This window comes from Capra hircus, chromosome 25 (genome assembly GCF_001704415.2).
Source record: "Capra hircus breed San Clemente chromosome 25, ASM170441v1, whole genome shotgun sequence".
Classification (NCBI taxonomy): Eukaryota; Metazoa; Chordata; class Mammalia; order Artiodactyla; family Bovidae; genus Capra; species Capra hircus.
In genome coordinates, this window is record NC_030832.1 from 36323911 (window position 1) to 36348459 (window position 24549).

The 24549-nt window shown below is 47.3% G+C and overlaps 1 protein-coding gene and 1 long non-coding RNA gene across 2 annotated transcripts; both read left to right on the forward strand.

Moving 5' to 3' along the window:
- IFT22 (intraflagellar transport 22) lies at positions 756-5488 on the forward strand. Its single transcript, XM_018041035.1, has 5 exons — positions 756-888; positions 2880-2956; positions 3083-3172; positions 3995-4197; positions 5012-5488. The coding sequence occupies exons 1-5, from the start codon at positions 850-852 to the stop codon at positions 5158-5160; spliced, it is 558 nt and encodes a 185-aa protein (XP_017896524.1). The 5' UTR covers positions 756-849; the 3' UTR covers positions 5161-5488.
- On the forward strand, positions 9968-16590 carry LOC106503588. Its single transcript, XR_001297268.2, has 3 exons — positions 9968-10261; positions 11625-11907; positions 15727-16590. It is a non-coding gene; the product is annotated as an uncharacterized LOC106503588 (long non-coding RNA).

The window sequence follows — 24549 nt, forward strand, 5'->3', positions numbered from 1 at the left end:
TATCGTTCCAATTTTAGTATATGTGCTGCCGAAGCGAGCACGAGCCTATGTTTCATGACAAGAGAAGCCACCCCAATGAGACGCTATCCCACTGCAAGAAAGAGTAAATAGCCCCTGCTCACAGCAATGAGAGGAAAGATGGCGCAGGAACAAAGACCCAGCACAGACAAAAACAAACTGACCTAAAATAAACCTCACCAAAAATAAACTGAATGTGGCAGCCATGCCTTCAGACCCCTGCACCATCAGTTAGTCAGGCCAGGGCCTTTTGGTTTCTTCCAGATCATCCAAATGACAGTGAGTGATGGACCCCTAGAGATTCGTTTTTTTTTCCCCCCTGACCTTTCCTAGATTGGGCTAGGGATATGATAAATCCGTTCTCAATATGGACAGTATCATGCCAGAGCGATACAGGCGTCAGATACCTGGTTCCAATCCCACCTCACCAGCTCCCCCTTGACCCGTTTGAGCTCGGGGGGTTACAGGGAGGAATAAAGGAGATCGGGGACCTCAGTCAACCTCCTCCCCACAAGCAGAGGTCAGACTCGCAAGCTCTACGGGCTTCCTCACTCCGAAGCGAACCTGCATCCGGGTTTTCGGCTTCTCTCCTACCTTCTTGCCTTGTTGCCCACTTCCAACCCAAAGCCCACGCCTCGCATCAGCCCGGCGTAGGACCACCCCAGGGCCCTCTGGGAGCCCCGCCCCCGGCAAGAACCCGCCCACTCCCGTCGGCCCCCGCGGCCGCTCCCGTCTCCATGGGAACGAAGGTAGCCAACCGGAGCAGTGACTTCCGCTCCGCCCAGACTACGACGCGGGCTCGAGCGGCGCCTGAGTGGGCCCCAGACAGAAATGCTGAAGGCCAAGATCCTCTTTGTGGGGCCCTGCGAGGTGAGGCCGGGGCCGGCGGGGCGGCGAGCAGGGCCTGTGGGGGCTCAAGATCGCCCCTGGGATTGTGCCTGGCACCCGGAGCCCCCCAGGAGCTAGGAGCCCGTTCCCACCGCGCCCACCCTGTTGTGTGACGCTGGCGTCACCAGGAACTCGGCGTTCCCAGACCCTGACCCTGTTGGACTGAGGCTCAAAGGCCCATGGTCGTGAGTGGCGTTTGTGATCAGAGCCTAGATCTCACGACTTTCCTTTGCACCTGTGGCTTTCCCTAATGAAATACATCAACAGAGCAAGAAAACCAGGAGGAAGGATTGAACTATTACCTGGTCTTGGAACAATTAGCCTTTAACGTGGGTGGTGGTGGCGGGGGATTAAATCTATTTGTGTAGGTCACATCGTACACAAGAATAAAATTAAGATGGACTGAAAAGCCAAATGTGTAAAACAACTGTGGATGTTGTAAATAAATAACTCGCCAACTTCAGCACCCATCAGAATTGCCTGGTAGGCCTGTTACAAGTACAACTTGCGGGACCTATCCCAGAGTTTTGATTCAGTAGGTCTGGGAGGGACCTGAGAATTTGCATTTTGTGGATGCTGGTTGTCAAGGGACCACTCGCTGGGAACGTGGTTCCCAGATGAATATATGGAAAGACCTGTTTTTAATCTGGAGTCAGGGAAGGTCGTCTTAAACACAACACAAACATGAAGAAATTGTAGAAGAAATGACAGCAAAGGTAAAGCCAGGGGAACATACTAGCAAAATGCTTGACAAAAGAAGGATTCCTAGGCAGAACATACAGGAAAGTTTAAGAATCGGTAAAGAAAGTAAGAAGCAACTCAAGAGATCTAGCAAAGTCTGTATATAAGAAATGCAACTGGCTGAGAAGTATGAAAAGAGTCACAAGAACACAAAACAAAAAGATGACACTTGTTTGCCCATCAGGCTCCTTAGGTAGTGCTAGTGGTAAAGAACCTGCCTGCTAATGCAGGTTCGATCCCTAGGTCAGGAAGATCCGCTGGAGGAGGGCGTGACAACCCACTCCAGGATTCTTACGGGGAGAATCACCATGGACAGAGGAGCCTGGTGGGTTCCAGTCCATGGGGTCGCAGAGAGTCGGACATAACTGAAGCAACCCAGCATGCAGGCACGCAACATGCAGTCTTAGGGCACTTTGAGGGAAAGGAGTATTCTAGCATTCTGTAGATGGGACTATAAATTGATAACACCTTTTTCTCTGAGATCAAATTATTAAGGTTTAAAATGTGCATAGCTTATAGTTTAGTAGTTACATTTCTCAAACCCTGAAGCTAAAGATCCATCCACATTCCCCATGAATCTATACAATATTGAACAGGTGGAAACACCCCAGGTGCCCATCAATCAGAGAATGTCTAAATAAACTAAGGTACATTCTTACTTCGGAAGATACTGCAAGAGTGAAACAAAATAAGGCAAATAAACTGACAAAGAGAACTCTCCAAGATGTCAACTATTAAATAGACAAGTCACAACAATATGCTCAGAATTATGAAAAACAAAACAAGCATAGATGTATCTTTTTTTTTAAGGAAATTCCCAAACATATGCAAGGGGAGAAAGAATGACGAGTCCTAGTACCCATCATCTCGCTTCAACCACAAAATATATTTCTGCTTTTATGTATCTCCCTCTCCCTTGCTGCTCTTCAAATTTACCAGTCTTTCTATTGCTTAAACATGTCACATCCATTCCTGCCGTGGTGCCTTTAAACCAGCTATTCCCCCTGCTTGGGAGTGAGTAAAGTCACCCAGCAGCAGAGCCAGTACTGAAATCTGTGCTCCCCACAATCCAAAGTGGGCCATGCCCGCCCAATCAGAGAGAGCCCCTTGCCCTGGGTGATCTCAGAGTGGCCGTGGCCTCTACTCCATCCCACCTGGGTCCAAGCTGGCTATTGGAGGCCTTATTTATGGTTGACTTTTCTGCTCTTCTTTTACTGTGTTTGTTTTCATAGAGTGGAAAAACTGTTTTGGCCAACTTTCTGACAGAATCTTCTGACATCACTGAATACAACCCAACCCAAGGAGTGAGGTGAGCCCTGAAAAACCCGTGTCCCACACAGTCCCTGCTCCTTGCCCACCTTCTGACTTTGGTGCCAGTGGCATCCCCAAAGCACAGTGTTGCTAAGGAGAGGTGCTGCTCTTATCTTATCTCTAGGATCCTGGAATTCGAGAACCCACATGTTACCAGCAACAACAAAGGCACGGGGTGTGAATTTGAGCTCTGGGATTGTGGCGGCGATCCAAAGTACGTTTCCTTTAGAGCACTAGCTCCATCAAATGATTCAAAAATCAGCTGGCCACCAGGCACCTTGGACTCAGGCCTAGCGCCCTTCCTAGCGTGTGTCTGGGGCTTGATCAATGACTGGTGACATGCATTGCTCTTTAAATGTCAGTGACCGGGTTATGATACAGTGAGAGGTCATCTATCCATGATTAGTGCTTAGACATTATTTTCAAAGTCCATGATTAGAAACTCGAACTGTCGTTTATATGTGGAATCTTACCCAAAAAAAAGGTACAAATGAACTTATTTACAAAGTAGAATCACATATGTAAAAAAGCAAACTTATGGTTACCAGGTGGGGAAAGAGGGGTGGATAAGTTGAGAGATGGGGATTGACATACACACACTAAAATGGGGCTTCTCAGGTGGCACTAGTAGTAAAGAACCCTCCTGCCAATGCGGGAGACAAGAGACTCGGGTTCCATCCCTAGTCGTGAAGATCCCCTGGAGGAGGGCACGGCAATGCACTTCACTATTCTTGCCTGGAGAATCCCAGGCAGGTTACAGTCCATAGGGTCGCAAAGAGTCGGACACAACTAAAGCGACTTAACATGCATATATAAAATAGATCAGCTAATAAGGACCTACTGTATTAGCACAGGGAACTCAATATTCTGTAATGACCTATATGGGAAAAGAATCTAAAAAAAGTGGACATACGTATATGTATTACTGATTCACTTCGCTGTATGGCAGAAACTTAAGTGTAAATTAACTAGATTCCAATATAAAATTAAAAACAAGACACAGAAACCAGAGCCACCTACCCTTCACGCCATGCAGGTTCGAGTCTTGCTGGCCAGCCCTGATGAAGGACTCTCACGGAGTGGTGATCGTCTTCAACGCCGACATCCCAAGTCACCTGAAGGAAATTGAGACGTGGTATTCCTGCTTCGTCCAGCAGCAGTTCTTACAGAATACTCAGTGTCTGTTAATTGCACACCACAAACCAGGCTCCGGAAGTGACAAAGAAAACCCAGCTTTGGGTAAGGAGCCAGGAGTTCTGGCTTTTGTCTGAAATGCTCTGGGCATTTGTATGTTGCTCTGTGCCTTAGAAGCCAACAGCTCTGTGCAGCTTGTGAGCACCTGCTATGTCCTCGCCATTTGTTTTCCTCACCACGTAAATCAGAATGGCCGGGTTAGTAGATCCACCCAGGCCAGGCTGCAGACCCTGTAAAAGTTAGGTAGTACCACCCAGGCCAGGATGCAGACACTGTAAAAGCAGACAGACACTAAGAGGGGGGAAAAAAAACGCTGGTTTTAACCTCTCATCCATACTATTAGGGACACTCTTTCCTGACTTGCCTTTAAGCTCCAATCTGCATGCGACAGACCATTAGAGAGGTGTCAAAGTAATCATGGAAAACAACTCAGAAAATTCAGAAATGCCTTCCTCTCTGGTGTAAGAACCAAGAAGGCCTGAACTTGCAGAGCTGTGTGACTATTGCCGGAGGTAGTGAAACCTTTCTCTGTGAAGATGTGGCACGGAGGCCCCACTTTATTTTTGGACTTGGGAAAGTTAAATAAATTGACTCCTGGAAGAGTCAGGTCCTTTGGAGCTAGAGATAGCCCCTCATTTAAAGCTCATGGCCTAGGGACTTCCCTGGTGGTCCAGTGGCTAAGACTCCATGCTCCCAATGCAGAGGGCCCAGGTTCAATGCCTGGTCAGGGCGCTAGAGATCCCACATGCCACAAGAAAGATCAAAGATCCCCCATGCTGCAACTAAGACCTGGTGCGACTAAATTAATTAATTCATTTTTTAAAAGTTCATGCCTAATTACATTATTTTCCGTTTTAAGCACCACCCTTGAACAAGCTGAAGCTGGTGCACTCGAATCTCGAGGACGACCCAGAAGAGATCAGGATGGAATTCATAAAGTACTTAAGAAGCATAATCAACTCAGTGTCCGAGAGCAGAGACCGGGAAGAGATGTCCATTATTACCTGACCAGCCTTCATCTGGAAGCTTCCACATCCCAAAAGAAGTTAATGTCAGTGCAGAGCCTGAAGTCCATCCACCAAAGAAGGTTCTCATCGCCCTTTGGCTGTAGAAGGCATTTTCCTTGTTTGCCCCAAAGACCAGTCAGCCAGGTAGTTGACACCGTACCATCTGTTCTCCATCCGTAGTTCAGCTGAGGAAATCCTATTGTTGAATTCTGATTCCTTTGCCCCAGATCTCTCCAAAGAGCTGAAAAACTGAGGTGGTTTCTTCTTTTTTTTTTTTGGCCTCCTTCCATATGTCATGTCATTAAAGTTGTGGAATTGTACCTGTCATAGCCCAGTGGTATGACCATAGTTTAATTCACGTGGATTGGTTTAAATATGATTTTCACTCCTTAATCTGCACAATTGCCTAGGACATTTTAGAAAAATACTAGAATTTAACCTCTCCAAGATTATTTTTACTTTGATGTCCTTGCTATCTGGACACCATATCACATTGGATGGTAGAATACATATACAGTCTCTAAAAAGTTTTTTATTTTCTTAGGGGAATTTACTTCTTAAATATTACTTTGTGTAATACAGGGGAAAACTACGTTATACTGTCATAACACCTAATCTATAAAAATGGTTAAAAGAGTTAATGCTCAGAATAACCAAATACGGCGAGTTTACAGTTTATTGTACCAGTGAGTGTGTTTTAGTGATCTTGGGAATTACTGTTCTTTCATAATTTTTACTTCCTGAATTTTTTAATATAGCCAACCTAAAAATAAGTAGATCAAAAGTGAAATCTATGTCATTTCAACTCAAAGTGGAAGAAAAGTAGAGACACTTAAAAGAGATGAATAAATATGCTTGGCTGCATTTCACTCTTACAATGAAGAGGGATAAAATGTAGCCGTGTGGGCAGTCTGGTTGAGAGAGTGGTATTGGCAGATAGTGACAGTTCCGGTAAATCAGGGCTTCCCTAGTGGCTCCGTGGTAAAAATTCCGCCTACCAAGGCAGGAGATGTGGGTTCGCTCCCTGGATGGGGAAGATCCCCTGGAGAAGGAAATGGCAACTCACTTCAGTATTTTTGCCTGGGAAATCCATGGACAGAGGTGCCTGGCGGGCTACAGTCCATGGGGTCACAAAAGAGTCAGACAAGACTTAGTGACTAAACAACAACAAAACTTTTGAGTAAACTGCCTGGATCATCCATGAGCACATTTTAAGCCTAGCTTGAATTTCTTCTTCCTGGCCTGCTCTCAGTTGGAACTTTTGCAAGGAACACAAACAGGGGATTGCACTAACTCAAACTGTAGTAAATCTTTACATAACAGCTGCAATAATACTAATTGATCAGAACGTCTCTGAAGGTCCAGTGGTTAAGAATCCACCTCCCAGTGCGGGGGATGCAGGATTGATCCCTGGTCAGGGAACTAAGCCCCAGGTGCCGCCACTCAGCCCCACATGCAGCAATGAAAGATTCTGCAAGTAAGACCTGACATGGCCAAAAATAAATAAATGCTATTAAAGAAAGATCCCTTTCTCTGTATCACAGATGTGTGGAGCCACAGATGCGTGAAACAGCCTAGACGTGTGGGAGCATCACTCAATGGATGGAGAAGGGAGTGTGTGAGTGAGGTGGAGTGTGTGAGTGAGGTGGAGTGCATGGAGATGGCTGGCTGTACGTGTGTGGGTGAGCAGACAAGGGGTCAGATGGTGAAGGGATCTCAGACCCGACCAAGGAGTCAGGCTTTGAGGCACCACTGAAGGATGATCACTGCAGATGGATGTAGGATCTCCATGGTAGAAAAGCCCCTTTGACCGCAGCATGAGGGCTGGATCAGAAGGCAGACAAGTGTAGAGGTGGCTGCCGTTGTTCCTTGGTTTGTAGCTGCCGTCACTCCAGTCTTTAAGGACAGCATCTTCAAATCTCTCTCGGCTCCTTCTTCACATCGCCTAATCCCCTGTGTACCTGACTCAGAGCTCTTCTGTACTCTTATTAGGACACTTCTAATTGCGTTTAGGGCCCACCCACGAAATCCAGGATAATCTCCCCACCTAAAGATCCTTAATTTAGTCACATCTACAAAGATACTTTTTCTAAGGAAAGTATCATTTACAGGATATGTGCATTACAGGGAGTCACATCCGATATTTTGGGGGCCATTACTCAGACTACCACCTATGCTGTTCACTGAGGCATTATGGGAGCTTCCCTGGTGGTTCAGATGGTAAAGAATCGCCTGCAATACAGGAGACCCGGCATTCCTAGGTCTGGAAGATCCCCTGGAGAAGGGCATGGCAACCCACTCCACTTATCTGGAAAAATCCCACGGACAGAGGAACTTGCTGGACTACAGTCCATGGGGTCACACAGAGTTGGACTTGACTGAGCGACTAAAGAGGAGGCATTATGGAAGAAAAGGAGTAGGTTTGAGGGGAGTGACAAATGACTAGGTCAAGGTGACTTAGCAAGTGACTCAGAACTGGACCCCATGCCCCCGCTCTTTCCACTGTCCCATGTAACTGGGCAGATGAGTTCCACAAGTGGACCTGGCCAAGAGCGCCACCCTTTGAGATGGAACTTGGTAAAGCAACAACAACTACAGCAACAACAGCAGGGCAAATAACCACTTTTGAAGCTAAACCACCCAGAAAATGGTTTGCAAGTATGCGGCACATGGATAGATCTAGCATCATATTTCTTGAAACCAATCAAATGACCGAGTCGCATTCTGAAGCTTTCTTGGTTGTAAAGAAAACTACAACTCACATTATAACCTGAATGTCCATATCTTGAAATTGTTCAGGAATGTTCCTGGACATTATATGTTTTCTGGAACACCAGCAGATCCTTATATCCATAGTGTAGGCTAAATTGCTATAACAACAGGTAGAATTTTGCTGGCAGCTGAGAACCTGTAAAAGTTCATAAGAGAGCAGTGCTCCAATATCCATGGAAAAGGTAACTAACTGCATTTGCACCACTCAAAATCATTCTGAATTATGGTTCTTTTAGATCTTGACTTCAGCCTTCCCCATCTGATTCCTAAGAAGTACATGAACATCTTGGCCTTGTTGCTGTTTAGTCGCTAAGTCGTGTCCGACTCTTAGTGACCCAGTGATCTGCAGCATGCCAGGCTTCCCTGTCCTTCACTCTCTCTCAGAGTTTGCTCAAACTTACGTCCACTGAGCCAGTGATGCCATCCAACTGTCTCATCTTCTGTCACCCCGTTCTCCTTCTGCCCTCAATCTTTCCCAGCATCATTCTGGCCTTGGCTGATGCTTTTGCAACAAATGTACTTTCCTCAGGCAAGAAATGAAGGCATCTATGTTTTAAAAACCAAAACCAAAGAAATTAAATAAATGAGGAAGGAGGAACCTCTCTGCTTTCGAATGCTAAGGAGAGATTACATATTATTGACTGTGACTTCTAAATTGCTTTATCAGGTAAATAGTTCTCTACATTTATGATCTGAGCCATTCTTCCTACCAAAGTTAAAAGCTAATGGAAATATTGTGTCTGCCAAGTATTCCCACTTCAAAAGGCAAGTTCTTGGTGCTTTGATGTGAGCAACACCTCATCTGTCATTTTACACCACAGAGTTCATTCCTATCTAGGCTTTCTGATAGCCTTTAAAAGTATGCCTCCTTCCTCTAAAGCCTCAGGCAGATTTACTCCACATTTACAGCTCTTTGGATCAAGCGTAAATATAGAACCTAAGACTTTCAAAATGTTGTGGGGAAAAAAAAAAAAAAACTCATCTATTTTATATTTAGAGTTTTATCAGAGCTTTGTAATAAGTAATTTATGTAAGAACCGTCGTGTTTTCTTTCTTTCTTTTTTTAAATAAATCTTTCAGGTGACTTTACAAGACTTGGAAAAACATCTAGGTGTGAGTTAATCAGATTATGTAATAAAATATTTTGTTCGGAAAAATAAAATTCTAATTTTATCAAAGTATGAGGAACTTGGTTTCTACTGATAGAAACCTACTCAAGTACTTTTTTCAAGAATATTTTGCAAATCCAGCTACTCTTGGAATTTATCACCCTCTTTGGGAGGGCAACTGTTAAAAGCAAGAAGTTGTGCTCTGCATTAAAAAAAAAAAAGTGGCAATGGCGTTAAGACATCAACACAAATGAGGTGAACAATCTAAAGAGTTCTTATCTATGAGGAGACTTGGGGGAAACAATAGGTGAGAGGTCAAATATATCATGCCAGCCGGTTAACATGGACTTGATTGTATTAGCTCCGTAAGAGCCCTAAGCAGAGCAGGGACAATTACTTCGGTGGCCGCGCGAAGAATAGACTTAAGGGTGTGTCTAAAATACAGCACTGAGGGTTCGCACGTAGAGAAAGGGAAAGATTCTGTAGGTATTGGGCAGACAAACATTGTGTTTGAGCGGAAACGGGAGAGGCAGGGAGGATTCAATCCCATACCCTCGACTGTAGGCGCTCCAGGTAGTTTCCCATAGTCCTTAGGTAGCATCGCCTACATTTCCCAGAGGGCTGTGCGACGCTCGCGTTGACCCTGAGCATCCGTGGACACTAAAAAGGTAAACAGGACGGAGTGTACTTTATGTTGCTTTATAACCAACTTTCCCATCCTCCTCCTTTGTTTTGTCCTTCTTTGTCTCCAGCTCCTCTGTCCACGGACTTCAGAGGCCCAAATATCCCCGGACCGGTCTCCTTGTTATCTTTTCGGCAGCCCGCGACCGGAAGCGGGGTGTGCCCGGAGACTCCTGGGAAATGTAGTTCGGCCTGCCGACGGCCCCGGCCCAGCCAAATGGCTCGGCCTTCTCGGGCACCAGAAACAAGGGGTGGGGGCGCGTGACTGGTCCGTTTGGAAGCCACGGGGAGTGGAGGCTCATCTGCCCACGATCACTGCAGGCCCAGGCCCCCGACGGTTGCGGAACCGAGGAGCCCAGCCTGTCTCCGTGGTAACCGGCTGGCCGCAGAGGACTGTGGGAAGTGTAACTGGGCAGGACCCGCCAGTACTCGAGATCCGAGGGGTTGCCGTTATACCGCCAGCCACCCGGGGCAGAACGATTTTGCGGCGTCCGGGCGTCGTCGTCCTGCCGTCTATTTGGCCTCTGATCACCCAGGCAGGTGGGCGGCCGCCCCCTGGGAATAAGTTGGCTGAGATTTGCGTAGACTCACACAGTGGATCATAGTGATGAGAGGGGGGATCCGAGTGGATCAGATTGGAGCCTTTAGAAAGCATCTAGTCCCGTCCTCTTTACTGTTAGAGAAGGGGGTACCCGAGTCCAGACAGTGTCAAGTGATTTGCCCCAGATCTGCTCACGCGTTTATTTCCAGCACAAGCACAGTGCCTGGCACAGAGTTGGTGCTCTAGGGTTTGTTAAGTGTCACTTCGTACTAAGGACAAACTGCTGAAATACTTAACAAATTACAAGATAAAAGGGGGGAAAAATTATGAGGGAAGTGAACCTGAAGAGACTGTCAACTAAATGCAACCTGTAGACTTTATTTGGGTCATGATTCTAACAACCAATTGAGGATTATTTTTTAATCAAGGAAATGTGAACATTAATGATACTAAGGAATTACTGTTTAAAAATTTTAATTGTGATAATGCTATTGGGGTTTATGCTTTACAAAGAAAAAGACACAGCAGATCTTATGAGTGAAATGATGCCTGAGATTTGCTTTTTCAAACATCCAATGTGGTGGCGTAGGGAACAGTAGATGAAAGGAGATTGGCATGGTTACTTCCCTTCTAGCTCAGTCGGTTAAGAACCTGCCTGCAGTGCAGGAGACCGGGATTCAGTTCCTGGGTGGGGAAGATCCCCTGGAGAAAGAAGTGGCTACCCACCCCAGTATTCTTGCCTGGAGAATTCCATGGACAGAGGAGCCTCGCAGGCTCCATTCGACTTCGAGACTAAACCACCATATAATTACTGGAGATGGAAATGGGTCCAGGAGATTACTATTCTGTTATCACATATACTCCCCAAAACATCAAGTGTCATTTAATTCGAATCTACTAGAGATACATAGTGAGTTATATATCAGGGGGAAAAAAAGATATACTGTCTAAGATTTATTTTTAAAATACTCCATAGGGACTTACCAGTGGCCCAGTAGCTAAAACCAGGATCCCAATGCAAGGGGCCCAAGTTCAATCCCTGGTCAGGGAAGTAGATCCTTAAGTTCAAATGCTGCAACTAAAACAAATCTCTCATGCTGCAGTCAAGATCAAAGATCCTGCATGCTGCAGCTAAGACCCGGCACAGCCAAATAAATAAATATTGAAAGGGAAAAAAAATACTACACACACCCACAAAAGTATGGTGGGGCGAGCTAGAAACAGGAATGGCAGGAAATGAATAGCTACAGGGGTTGGGTGATGGGAACAGGAGAGTTTGCTGTGTTGTATTCTTTCTAGTGGGATTGAAAATTTCCATAATCAAGGGACTTTGATTTTTTTCAAAAAACTTGTGTATTTCAGAACATTTCCGAAATTAAAGAAGCTCATGAAGAATTTATCTGAAACATAACTCTCTCAGGGCACAAGTTAAGGCTCCCTGGGGACTTCTCCAGTCAAGAATGACCCCAGCAATGGTGGGGGCTGTGTCCTTGGCCCCCACCCAGATCCAGTCCCATAGACTGGCGTCCAGGGAACCTCCCAGAGGGGAAGTTGAGCAGCTGGCCTGCCCCAGAGAAGAGTTTCGAGCAGGAGAGAGAAGAGAGGAGCCAGGAAGGTGACCAGAGTGACCAGAACTGCCAGCCAGGTGAGCTCCTTGCCCCCGGCAGGAAAAGGCATCCTAGCACAGACCCCGTGGATGGAACAGGTGTGGCTCTGTAGTTTCTGAGCAAACCCAGCCCTCATCCTGCGTCAGAGCTCACGCAGTAGAGAATCATCTAGGGTGAGCCTGTGGAATATGCTTCCGGGTCACCCAGAAGCTGGCGGTTGGGGCCATTATGAGACCAGGCTGGAAGGGTGCTACCCTGATGGGAGAAGGGCGAGCACATGAGACAAAGACAGAGGGGCAGGGACCCCGAGCCCAGGTCTGTGTGAGCTGAAGGGCTCAGCTAGACAGAAACCGCCGGGAGGGCAGCTCCCAGGCAGCCTGGTCCCCGCGTGGCTCTGTGAGCAGCCACGTTGGTGCTTTGCAGCTGCGGAAAGACACAGGGCTGCCGGGGCGGTGGCTCATCACCAGGCCAGTCGGCTCTCACATCAGCCACCTGGCCTCCACTTCAGCCCCCCGCTTAGGGCACTCTTCTGTCACTTCTGCTCTTTTTAAAAACAACAAAACATTTTTTCCCCTCTTATCAACAAAAGTAGTACACGTCCAAGTTTTAAAATACATATAAACACATTGAAAAATTCTTAGTCACGTATTCCAGAATCACTGATAGCGCTGTCCTTCTAGCGTTTTCTTTCTAAATATATATATATATATGCACATTTTAAGCATATATAAGCATATATATATGCACATTTTAAGCATATATAAGCATATATATATATATATATATACATTTTCTCCACCGTTCAGGTTTCTCATTTAAAAAACAAAACAAAAACAAACAAAAAAAGGTTTCAGGTGGGAAACCTCCCGGAGTCCGCAGCTCGGTGCAGCCGCCGCGGCCTCATTTCCAGGGCTTCCCCAGGGAGAACCTAGAGGCGGGCCTGTATGGGAACACGAGTGCAGTACCCACTTCGGCCACAAGAGGGGAGTGCCCACCCACGCACGTCTGCCCGGAAGATCCTGTGGGACCCTCAGGTCCACCCTTCACGCGCCAAAGGTTTCCTCCTTGGGATCAAGGCACCAGCACTTAGTTCGAGCTTTATCGCTCACTCTGCTAGCGGCGCCTCTTGGAAAACCTCCTTAGTTAGGAAAAGGACAGAACTCACGCACCGATTATATCTGCCCTGGCGTGACGAATCCTTGGACAGCCCTCTCCAGGCTTCCAGGGAAGGGATGGACTAAGACTGCGCAGGGCCTCTCCAAGATGAACATTCTCCGCAGCTTCCTCTTGTTCGCAGGGTGCAGTCTGAGCTCCTTCTAGGAGCCCCGATGACCTGGCCCCTCCTTCCCGCCCTCCTCGCCTCCCTCCCTCCACGTCAGGCACAGTTCTCCTCACATACACAGCGCTCCTTCCCGCTCTGCTCTGCTCCTCACCCACAGACCTGCCATCGTGGTTCTCTGGAAGGCTCTCGCCAGCGCACACCAGGTCTTCCCTGACATGTCGCCCCTTCCCAGAAGTCAGCCTCAGTGATGCGAGGCAGGGTCAAGATTCTCCTCTGTGCTCCCCCTTTCAAAACAGGTAGGCTGTTGGATTGCCTGCCTCCTTCTAGAAGTCCCATGAGAGCAGGACTGTGTCCATCCTGCTCGTTCGCGTCCCCAGCGCCAAAGCACAGCACCTGGCCCTCCACAGGGCTCAGTGAAGATTTTCCTAATGGGTGAACAGAGGAGTGAATGAATGAATGTCTTCCCCTGCCCACTAGAGTCTGCAAAAGCCAATCCCCTTCTCCCCTTCAGTCCTCTTTTTTCCTGTTTCACCAGGGGCCTCTCACTCTCCTGGAAGCCTCTGGAAACATTACCCAAAGAACAGTGGTGCTAAAAGACCCATTCTCTTCCAGTGCTGATGGAAAGACAGTGGCATCAGGAGCGAGACAGACCTAGACCGGCTGTGCCTCTTGCTAGCTGTGCACTCATCTGTTTTCTTTACAAAGTAAAGATCATGGGTGCCACACAGACAGGGGACTGAGAAAGCTCATGCTGGCCTGTCGTGTGGGCAGCAGTCATTAGATCAGAGTTCTTCTTCCCTGCCTCCCCAGCACTCTCTCCAAAGCCCTGTCTGAAACCCAGGACACAGACACCCTGCAGTCTCGAAGGTGCTCCTGTTTTCCTCATTCCCCTCTTTCCGTGGGTAGCCCAAGCCCCTTATGACTGACACTTCCTTCTCCCCTGTCCTTGATCCCAGCACAAACAATGTGCCAGCTACAGAGTTGAGGAGATGCTCAAAAGATTGTTGGCTGGATGGATGAATGGTCCAGTCACAGCAGTATCCCTGAGGCATATTCGTGAGTTGTCAGAGGTAATGGTGGTCACCGGCCTCTGCGTGGGCAGGTGGCCTCCTGTCCCCTGGGCAACACCAGAGTCAGGTGGGCACAGGACTTGCCTGCCTGCCGGAAGAGGCAGGGGGCGGGACCATGAAGAAATATAGACATGGAGGTCCTGTGGGAAAGTGTACTGCTGAGAGCTCGGGAGCCCCTGTGCTTGTCTCCTGCAAGGCCCCAGGTCCCTCAAGGGCAAGTGGATCCCAGGGGCTGCAGGTGCATGACCTTGTCACCGAACCGGACTCCCCCACAGGGTGTTTGCTTTCCTTACAGCCCAAGCCTGTCGGCATTACAGGTGCTGAAAGTCCAAGTTCCAACAAAATCGTTATCTAAATTGGCCCTTTCACCGTGTTTTTCTCTTCCATGTCCATTTTATACGACTTGTGCTCTGAGGTCTTTCTGACTGTCCTCCCAGGGGCCCTGCCTGGCTCCCAGTTTGCCGAGGCCAGAGGACTCCCAAGAGTCCCCCTCAATCACGATGAGCATCTGCCCTCTCTCCAGCCCGAACCCTCAGGTGATGAATGAGGGCTGATTTCTCCTGAAGTGATCATCACCCCCGATTCAGCACCTGTGAAAGACAGCTCCAGAATGGCTTGGCCAAATTGTGCTTTCCCAAAGCACCACTGCGCTAATGAAGATGCGGATTTTTCGGTGTGTTGGGCTCCAGGCTGAGCTCTTTGTTAACTCTCTGTCTGCGTCCGGTGCCCCCGGCCCTCCCGCATGAGTTCTCTGATAGCTGCTGCCTCGCTCGGAGGATTTTCCTGCATTGATGCCATTCATGGGGGAATCTCTCTAGTAAGAATTATGAGATGAATGGAAATTTCCCCGTATTCAGAATGTTCAAAGATTTCCTCTGCCGTATGAATTCTTTGATCTTCTGCCAGAATAGGATGCAAGTGTTTGGCTACGTGTGTTGTGCCAGGCTTAGAGTCTGTGGCGCCCCAGAGTGCTACCCTCCATGTAAAGGCTCCAGATCCTGGCCTCTGAGGAGCCGCGGTCCCCCCAGGACGGCCCTCACTGTGCTGCTCTGGCAGAATGGCTGGGCATAGCGTGCCCGTGGCCCTGGCCTCACACTGTGATGTCGCCATCAGAACTAAGAGTATCACAGGCAGCCCTGTTCAGGCAAACCAAGCTCTGAGGCTCTGTGCCTGCACGAACGCTTGAGCCTCTGGCTGTTGGGATTACGGCAGCCAGAAGAGGAACCACCGGTTGGATCCTCTGTTTCCCAAGGGGGCAATAAAGGCACCGTGTTTGGAGCACTCACGGTCCTGGCTCACGAGAAGCTCCGCCAGGAGTGCTTCCCACCCGCCAGACATGGCCCAAAGCCCACCTCTTCCCTGAAGGCTTCATGGGACCCTGCGGGCCTGCAGTTGGGCTCCCAGCCTGCACTCTGCTCACTGGGTCCACTGCCCCTGAGCCCCATCTCGCACCCGCAAATCCCTGGTCCTTCCTGACCTTCTCATGCATTTTTCTTCTCCGACAGATATAAAACTCTTTGAGGAAGAACCACCCCATGTCCCTTGGACTCACAGCACCTCTGAGCATCGAGGGATTCGGGATGACGTGGGGATCGGTGACTGTATACAGCTGTGGATGCAGACAGATGGATTTGTGACTCAGGGTCATCACGCATGGAGGCACGCTTACCCCTGCCTGAAGACATGACCTGCCTTCTCGGGGATGGTTGTCAGCCATTCTCTTCCAGGTCACACAGGAGGAAGGTGATCTCATCTTTATTGCCACCCCTTCCCCCACCCTGACCTGAAAGCTGAATTAGCCCTGACGTTCATAAGGTGGCAGAGGCCCTTGGCTCTGTCTGGGAGGCATTGCTGGCTATCATGTGTTGTGCTAACCTTGGGAGTGACCTTGATTGGGGAGGCAGGGAACAAGCAAGAAATTAGTATGTTGGAGAGCTGGCCAGTGTCCCGGTTACGGATGGCTGGCTCAGGTTCCACCCCCAAGATGAACTTGGAGCTCTTTGAGAGCAAGACCTATGTCTGAAGCATCTCTGTATTCATAGTGCCTCGATTAACACCTGGCATGTAGCAGGTGTTCGTCCGACACTGGGCACTCCTGTAGTTGCCAGCAACCAAAGTTACCAGCAAGGAGGTAACAGGAAAACAGATGTTAATGGCTGTACTGGAAAGTCCCACCTGTGCTGGCCGCCACAAATGCATCATCCTTTGCTATACAGCAGAGTTCTGGGTCCCGAGCACAAAATGCAGGAACAGCTCTTGTGTTTTGTTAACTGCAAAATCTCTATCTCCCCTACCAAAAAAAAAGGGGGGGGGGACAGACTCTATGTATATATCCATGGATTTATATAGCCATGGCTTGCTCTTCTAAATGTCTTTAAAATCTAGTAAGTTAGAAATGTTGGAGGTGGGGATGATAAGAGCTAGCCCCTAGATCTGGCATTGCCCAACTGCATTTCCTAGAAAGCCAAGGCTGCTTCTGAACAGCTGAACCTTGAACCCAGTAAAGCCTTGAACCCGGTGAAAGGATAAGTAGATTGTGGAGCGTTAAGGAGAAAAAGGGAGGGTCCTTGCCAGCCGCCTCTTTGCCTGCTTACCACAGGCTCACGAGCTCACATGGCGGTCTCTGGGCAGGAGGACAGCTGGTCACTGGGTTTCTGTGCTCCTGGGAGTTTAGAGCTGGAACGTCACTTACAGTGGATCTCAAGATTCCCTCTCAGATCACTCCTCGAAGGGTCTATCCCAGGAGCAAATCGAGTAGGAAGTGATAGAAACAGGCAGAGGAGTTTGAAATGGCTAAACCAGGGAAGGCTGCTGGGGCAGAGGGGATTGGAGGGACAGGGACTGTAAGCTCAGCGAGGTTAGAGACTCTTTAACTCCTGGGAGGCTGGGTGAAGGCTGTTCCAGAGGCCTCTAGGAAATCGCTCAAGAAACTAGAAGGAAAGCTCTCAAGTGCTTCATGGGGTGCAAAGTCACCCCCAGCCCCACTCACCACCGTGGGGGGCTCCAGTGGAGCTCCTCATCAGAACCGCCACGCCACGCCAGCTCTTCCGATGGGCGCCAGCCAGCGGGCTCTCACCTGGGGCTCAGCCCCACCTGAGCGTGCGATAGGCTCTGATGACCAGTCATTCACATGCGTTTAGTGCCTCACGCACAGGGTCTCATTTAATCCTCCCAACAACGCTTGAAATGGGGTGTTTCTATCCTCACGTTACAAATGAAGAAACTAAGGCCTGGAGAGGTGCGGTAACTTGCCCAAAGTCATGCAACTAAGTAGAGCAGCGAGGCTTAGAATCCAGGTCTTGCACGTTCTCATTTTCGCGCTGTGGGATTTTTCATTCCCTTTGCTGGAATCACCAGTCTGTTTTCTGTCCCCGTTTCATGGTATCATGTTGAGTTAGTCCCGCTTCTCCAGTCTCTTCTGTGGCCTGCCAAAGCCACAGAATGGTTTCTAAGCTCCAAGTCCAGTGGGTACCTGATGCTGCCAGGCCCTATTAAAGCCATGTTCATGAGAAAGCCTGGCTTCCTACTAGCAGTCCCTGGAATTTCTCCTGTGGGAATTCGGGGGATATTCCGAGTCAGGGCAGACTCAAGAAACTGATTATGCTGTTTATTCTGTAAGTCAAATAACAGGCCCTCAGAGTGAGTGACTGAACAGCTGGATCCGGCGGGGCAGGGTCAGCTGCAGTCACAGGTCAAGGGCCTTGGTTCATCTGCCAGCCGGATTCCTCTCTTCTCCACTTGGCATCCACTGAAACGGGACTGAAGTGTGCAAAATGGCCTTTTCCCTCCTGTGTCCACCTGGCGTGTCTCTAGTAGACTGGCCTAATTTCCTTATCTTGTGGCCCTGGGCTCCAGGAGCCACCTTCCACGCCCTCTGTCCTGCCCCACCCCCATACCCCCCCTCATTCAGCTCAGGTGTCTGTGTTGTATCACACGACTCTGCCTCTGTCCTCCTCGCACCACACACACACACTCACACACTCACACACTCATGCGGGTCAGTGATCCAGGATCTGTGTACCCTGGTCAACAACTTTTGAAGTCCCCTGGCTCAGGGAATATTTGGAAAGCCAGTCAGGCCAGGCAGATTCCTCTTTTAGGAAATTTGAACCTCCAAATCAGACTGCATGGGCAGTGTGTGACAGGAGGTCGTGAGGGCAAGTAGGGCCAGGTGCTGGCCAGAAGTACACTGACGTGGAAGCTTGGAAATTGAAGAAAGGCAAAACAATACTTATCGTTGGGGGATGAATGAGCCTCTTTGGAAAGAAGATAAAGGGTGTCGAGATTAGAGGCAGAACTCCAGGAAAGGCAGAGAGAAGAGCCAGCCCTAGAGCCTCCCCAGGGCTCGCCAGGCCTGCCTCGCCTGTGTGTCACTGCGGCAGGCTCCTTACTTTGTCCCTCTGCTGTCTGTCGGCTCTGAATTGGGCATGCGACAGTTCTGCCTGCATAACTTATGGGGAAATGGCTGGGGGACCTTCTGGGAAGATTTTGCTTTCTGATTAAAGGAGAATGAAGAGGCCCATCTCTTCCTCCTGCTTTGAACAAGGATGTTTGAGATGTGATACTTGGAGCTGTGGCAGCCATTTTGAGACCAGGTGGCAACAAAACCAAGGGAGAAAGCCAGCATACCAAGGCTGGGCGAGGAGACAGACAAACAAAGCCTAGGTCCTCGATGATACCGTTGAGCCACCATACATATCCTGGAACCACCTACTTCCAGTCTTACTGATCTTTAAATTGAACTGTCTTTATTTCTGCTATTTGCAGCCTAAGGCATTCTTAGCCAGCCACTCCTCCAGAGTGGAGGAGTACAGCTTGGTACAGCTCTAAATGGAAAATCAGCCCAATTTAGACACTAGAGACCTTAATTGTATGGTAGGAAATACAGGTCAAGATTGGTCATAGCCCACACAGGGAAGCAGCTTGAGCACTTGGTTCCGATTCCTGGAGCCTACAGGGCACTGATGAGGAAAGAAAGATTCAGGACAGTTCCAGATGCAGGAGCCTGGGCGTCTAAACTGGGGCTCCATGAGGAGTTTTAGAACAAATTAGCATGGAATGGGTGGGGGTTAGGTGTTAGTCCCTGGATGCAGAGCCTGAGCATGGACCAGAAGGCCGTGGCAGAAGGAGAAGCAAGTTGGAGTCGGCAAATGGAGAGCTAGGTTGGATGAATTCTGGAGGAAGCCAGTGTCACACAGCAGGGTTTTATGAGCCCCATATACTAGATGAAGGAAACGTATGGCAGCTAGAACTTAACTGATGGGAAACTAGGCTTTTTAGTTACTCTCCAGCCAGCCTAAGTGACAGTTCATATCCTTTGGGGAACAGGGTGCCCTGACTTGAGGCCACTTCCCGCTTTCTCCATGCTTTGTCCCTTTGCCCCCTGGCCCTTCTTTCTTTACCTTTCCTTCCCACTTCTCTAAGCAAAGCCAGGAGCCAGAAACTCACAGGACCTGAATCTCTTCTTCCTCAACTGGGGAATGGGTATAGTGGCAAGCAAGGATGTCTCCTAGAAGACTTAGAACCCCAGGCTAGGGATAAGGAGTTCGGTTGGGAGGTGAAAATGCAGTCGGTGGATAGGACAAGATGAAGCTTTCTTCTGATTCAATTTTCATCACATAATGTGGTTTTTGTGTTACTTCAACAGAAGAAAATGTGCCTGACCCTTGCTTCATGAAAAGAGGAATTGAACTTAGGAACTCTAGCCCTTCCTCTTTAAATGTCTCGTTTTAAATATAAAACAAAGTGAAACTGGTATCCTTCTCATGTAGCTGTCAGATGCATTCAGAACTGGAGAAAACTTGCCCCCCGCTTTTCCCAACTCAAAATAGTCTTCAGCAGTAAAGAGACGTGGCCCATAGAAGTTCCGCAAGCTAATGGAGGCCGAAGACGAATGTGTTGCAATTAGGGTAGAATTTGCAACCTCCAGATCCTGCCAGTAAGCCTCGCCCCCTCAACACAGTCCTTTCACACCCTCCACAATTTATAGAGTCCTGCGCTTGAAGGTTCAGACTAGGCTGACTCTGTTTGCCTGTTGTATTACTTCATTCATTCAGCAAAATTGGACTGAATACCTACCGGGAATAGAAGTTAAGCTTATAAAAGCAAGTTTGTAAGCTTATCTTCCTAAGTCATTAGAGATAAATATATATATATATATATATATATATTCTATGAGACAGAGAAAGAAATGGAGATCTTGGTTGCAGTGGAAGAAGCAATAAAGTTTAAGCCCCTACTTAAGACAATTCATGCTTTAATTGACAATAAACCCTGAACCCCCTCCCCTCCTCAAAGTTACCCCATATATCACTAAAGATTCTCTGAAATCCAGTAAGGAAAACAACTGAATGGTGTTCCTCCTTCTCTACAATCAAGGCTTTTCTCCAGAATGAATTAGCCTGATTACTGGCTAAAAGCTCTCCCACAATCTTTCCAATGAGAGTGTTTCTTTCCTGTAAATTCTCCAAAGATGATGCTCCACGTTGGTTCCACTCACAGGCTGCTCTCCAGTGTGAATGAGTTCAGTGTGCCCCACGCCTCCCCTGGACGGCCTCCCCCATTCAGCACACACGCCTGCTTCCTGTCCTGGTGAATCAGCTCACATTGTCCGAGGCTGGAACTCTGATTGAAGGTTCTTCCTCATCCCGTCTGCTCCCAGGGCTCCTATCCACTCTGAAATCCCAGATGTCTAATTAGCTCTCAGCACTGACTAAAAGCGCTTTCACAGCTATGACGCGCATGTGGTTTTTCTCCAGTGTGAATTCTCTGACGTTGAATGAGCTTTGCTTTTCCCGAAAGCCCGTACAGTTACAGCATTTGTAGAGTTTCTCCTGCATGCGAATTAGCTGGTATCAGGATGCTGCCGGATGCCTCCTGCAAACGGATTTTCTCCAAGATGAACGTTAAGGAGGCGGGGTGCCCAGAGAAAAGTGGCCTCTGTTTCATAACAAAGATGTTTTCTCCAAGATGTATACTATAATAAGGAATAAATTCTGAATTCTGTTCTAAGATTTGGCCACACCTATCTTACTTGTGGGTTTTCTCACCTCTTAAAAAATGCATATGAATTGCGAATGTTCTCACGTTCATCCCATTCACGGGACGGGTTCTCCAGGATGCCTCTGTATTCACGGATACCTCAAAACTGAGACCTGCTCAGTGTACCCCAGGGACCATCTCAATGCAGCTGCCTATGAATCTATTACTGCAGAAAGTTCCCATTTAGACCAGGTGTTCCTGGACCCAGGCTCACATTATGAAATTACAGGAAATGTAAATTTCAGCCATTGTCTCTTAAAATATAAAATTTCTCAGACTGAGAATGAAAGATTTGAGCAAATCGATGAGTGCCTTTGGGGTGAATATATAAAGTGAAGGGTGTAACAGACTGCTGGTCTCTGATATTCTCTTGTTCTTTCTTAACCCAATTTTGGCCACAGAGAGAAGGTGCCCATTAAAAATGCTCGCATTCTCTAGTGACTGGGAAAGAGCATGTGGGCAGTTGCAAGGAGCCACTGTTTCTTGATCTGGGTGCTGGTCAGACAGGCGTGTTCACCTAGTGAAAATCCCTAAGTGGTATACTTTTTAGTATAAAATTTTTAAAAAAAAATCACTTTCCCATCCTTCTAGGCAGCCCCAGGACAGTTCTAGCAAAGGAGATGGGATCAGAATTGGGCTTCCAAGAAAAACATGTGACAGGGAGCAGACTCTGGAGCAAGAACCTTTGGCCTTTTCCCTACCTGCCCCCTTGTTTCTGCTGGATCCTGGTCGTGATGCCTGGAGGTACAGCAGCCATTCTGTAAGCACATGGAGGAAGATTGCCACATGCAAAAGAGGGCACAGTGAACCTAAAGAAGCTGCCTGGTCCTGGTGGCCTTGAACTTCTCACCTCCAGAATTGTATTGTTTTTAGCCTGCTGCTGCTAAATCGCTTCAGTCGTGTCCGACTCTGTGCGACCCCATAGACGGCAGCCCACCGGGTTCCTCCATCCCTGGGTTTTTAGCCTAGTGGGACAGAAATGATTTACATTTGATTGTGAGTAAGGTTAGGCATCTTCTCCTATGCTTTTTGCCTTTTGTTTTATTTTCCCCACTCAAAGAACATCTGTACTCTGAAAATGTTAGCCCTTCAAGTATGAAATGGTTGCAGAGTCTTTCAGATTTGGCATTTGTCTTTTGAGTTGGTGTGTGTGCATGCATGTGTGTGTGTCTTTAAATCAAACAGGTTACTGCATTTTTGTTCTTTAGCTTCTAAATTTTGCATAATTTTATACTTTTTCCATTCGGGAACTGTTAAAATGCTAACTCTTTATAATAGTACCTTATGGTTTAATTTTATTAAGTTTAAATTTTGGATCCAAGTGGAATTCAATACAATGTAAGGAATTAGGTCAAGATCCAGGTTTCTCCTTCCCACAACCTCTCAACACTGTCTAGTGAATAACTGTCTTTCCCCAGCTATTTTGAAATGCTACCTTTATCATGTGTCAAATTCCATTTGAATTGGAGTTCTTTCTTGAATCTCTATTTATCGGTCTGTATCTCCACCAATACATCATTATCTTAATTATTTTGCTTTATAAGTTGTTTCAATATCTGATAAGGTTACTTCCCTCATTACTCTTCTTTTTCAAAATGCTCATGGGTAAGAATAAGCTGGGTAAGTTGGAGCTGGTGAGAGTCACTCAGAGATGGAACACTGTCCTCAAGAGATGTTGGACTCAATGTGGCCCGTCGTGTATATGACTGTGGCATTTGATCAAAGGGAAAAGGGCAAAAGGAGAATAATGGAACTTCCTCACAAACTGTCCTATTTACTATGAAGTCAGGGACTGCACAAAGGTTTCTCAACACAGGGAGCATTTTAACAATATATTTTAAACACTTATCCTTTTCCCCTACAGTGTATTCCTGGAACTATTTTGTTAAAAAAAGAAAGTCATATTTTCTCTTAATAACTACTCACGTCCAGAAACTCAGCATCAAACAAGTCATGGTTCTAATAAGTAGGTCATAAGAGCAAAAATAGAAAACATCAGATGGTCTTCAGTACTACACAAGGCTAACATCGTGTTTCAAGTCCTATTACATGGCCACGTGTGCACTCAGGGTGATTCTTCCACAGCCCTCAATGTACTGTGAAGTCGGCACAAAGCACAGATCATTCTATCTAGTCTGAAAATAGCCCTGTCTATGACAAAGGGACAAATATAACATTAACAATCATGCTTCTCTTTTTGGAACTTCAGAGAGTCGTGAGGAAATTATATTTAAGATCCAAGACTCTTCTTAAAATAAGCTTTCTAAAGAGAACTGAACTGATCCTATTTCTTCTAATAACTTTCCTTGAGACAAAGGGAAGCATTCAGAATAATTCTGTTGGTCTTACAGCTGCATATGGTTTTAAGTTTTTCCTAAAAATGGCTATTATGGCATTTAAAGGCCTTCTTAGGACATTAGTTTTGAGTTCTAGGAAGTATTAAGAGAACTAGTCTCTCAAATCATGCCTATTTTTTATTCATCTTTGCTATATAAATGCTTGGTATTGGTGTAAAGAACATTAAAATTAAGTGTTTGGAAAACTATGGACTCAGTAGAAATTAATGCCTCTACTAAGTGAGAATTTATAAGAGGAAAAGCAAGATCTGATGTGTTAAAAGGGATGCTATATTGGCTGCACATCATGACTTCCTTCCCAAAAGCACAGTATGGAAACAGGACAGGTTGGGGGACTTCATAGTGGAGAAGCTGGACATATATGACCTCAGCCAGCTGACGGCCAATATCACCAGTGATTCAACATGTTGAGAGTAGATATGCCCTGGATATGATGTGATGGCAGCGGTACTTTGCCTCTGTCTGTGGCCTTTATCCCCCAAGGCCATAGCCCCAGTCTTATCATGAGAAAAATTTCAGACAAACCCCAGGTGAGGACATTCTACAAAGTGTCTTGAGTCCTCAGCTGTCAAGGTCATCAAAAACAAGAAAAGTCTGAGAAACTGTCATATCTAAGAAGAGCCTGAGAAACATGAAGGAAGCTAATTACTCTGGATAGCATCTTGGAACATAGGGTAAAAACTAAGGAAGTCTAGATGAAGTATGGACTTTATTTAATAATGTGCTAGTATTGGTTCATCGGAGTTTGCCAGGTGGCGCTAGTGGTAAAGAACCTGCCTGCCGATACAGAAGGCATAAGAGATGTGGGTTTGATCCCTGGGTTGGGAAGATGCCCTGGAGAAGGGCATGGCAACCCACTCCAGGAGTCTTGTCTGGAGAATCCCATGGACAGAGGAGCCTGGCGGGCTATAGTCCACAAGTCACAAAGAG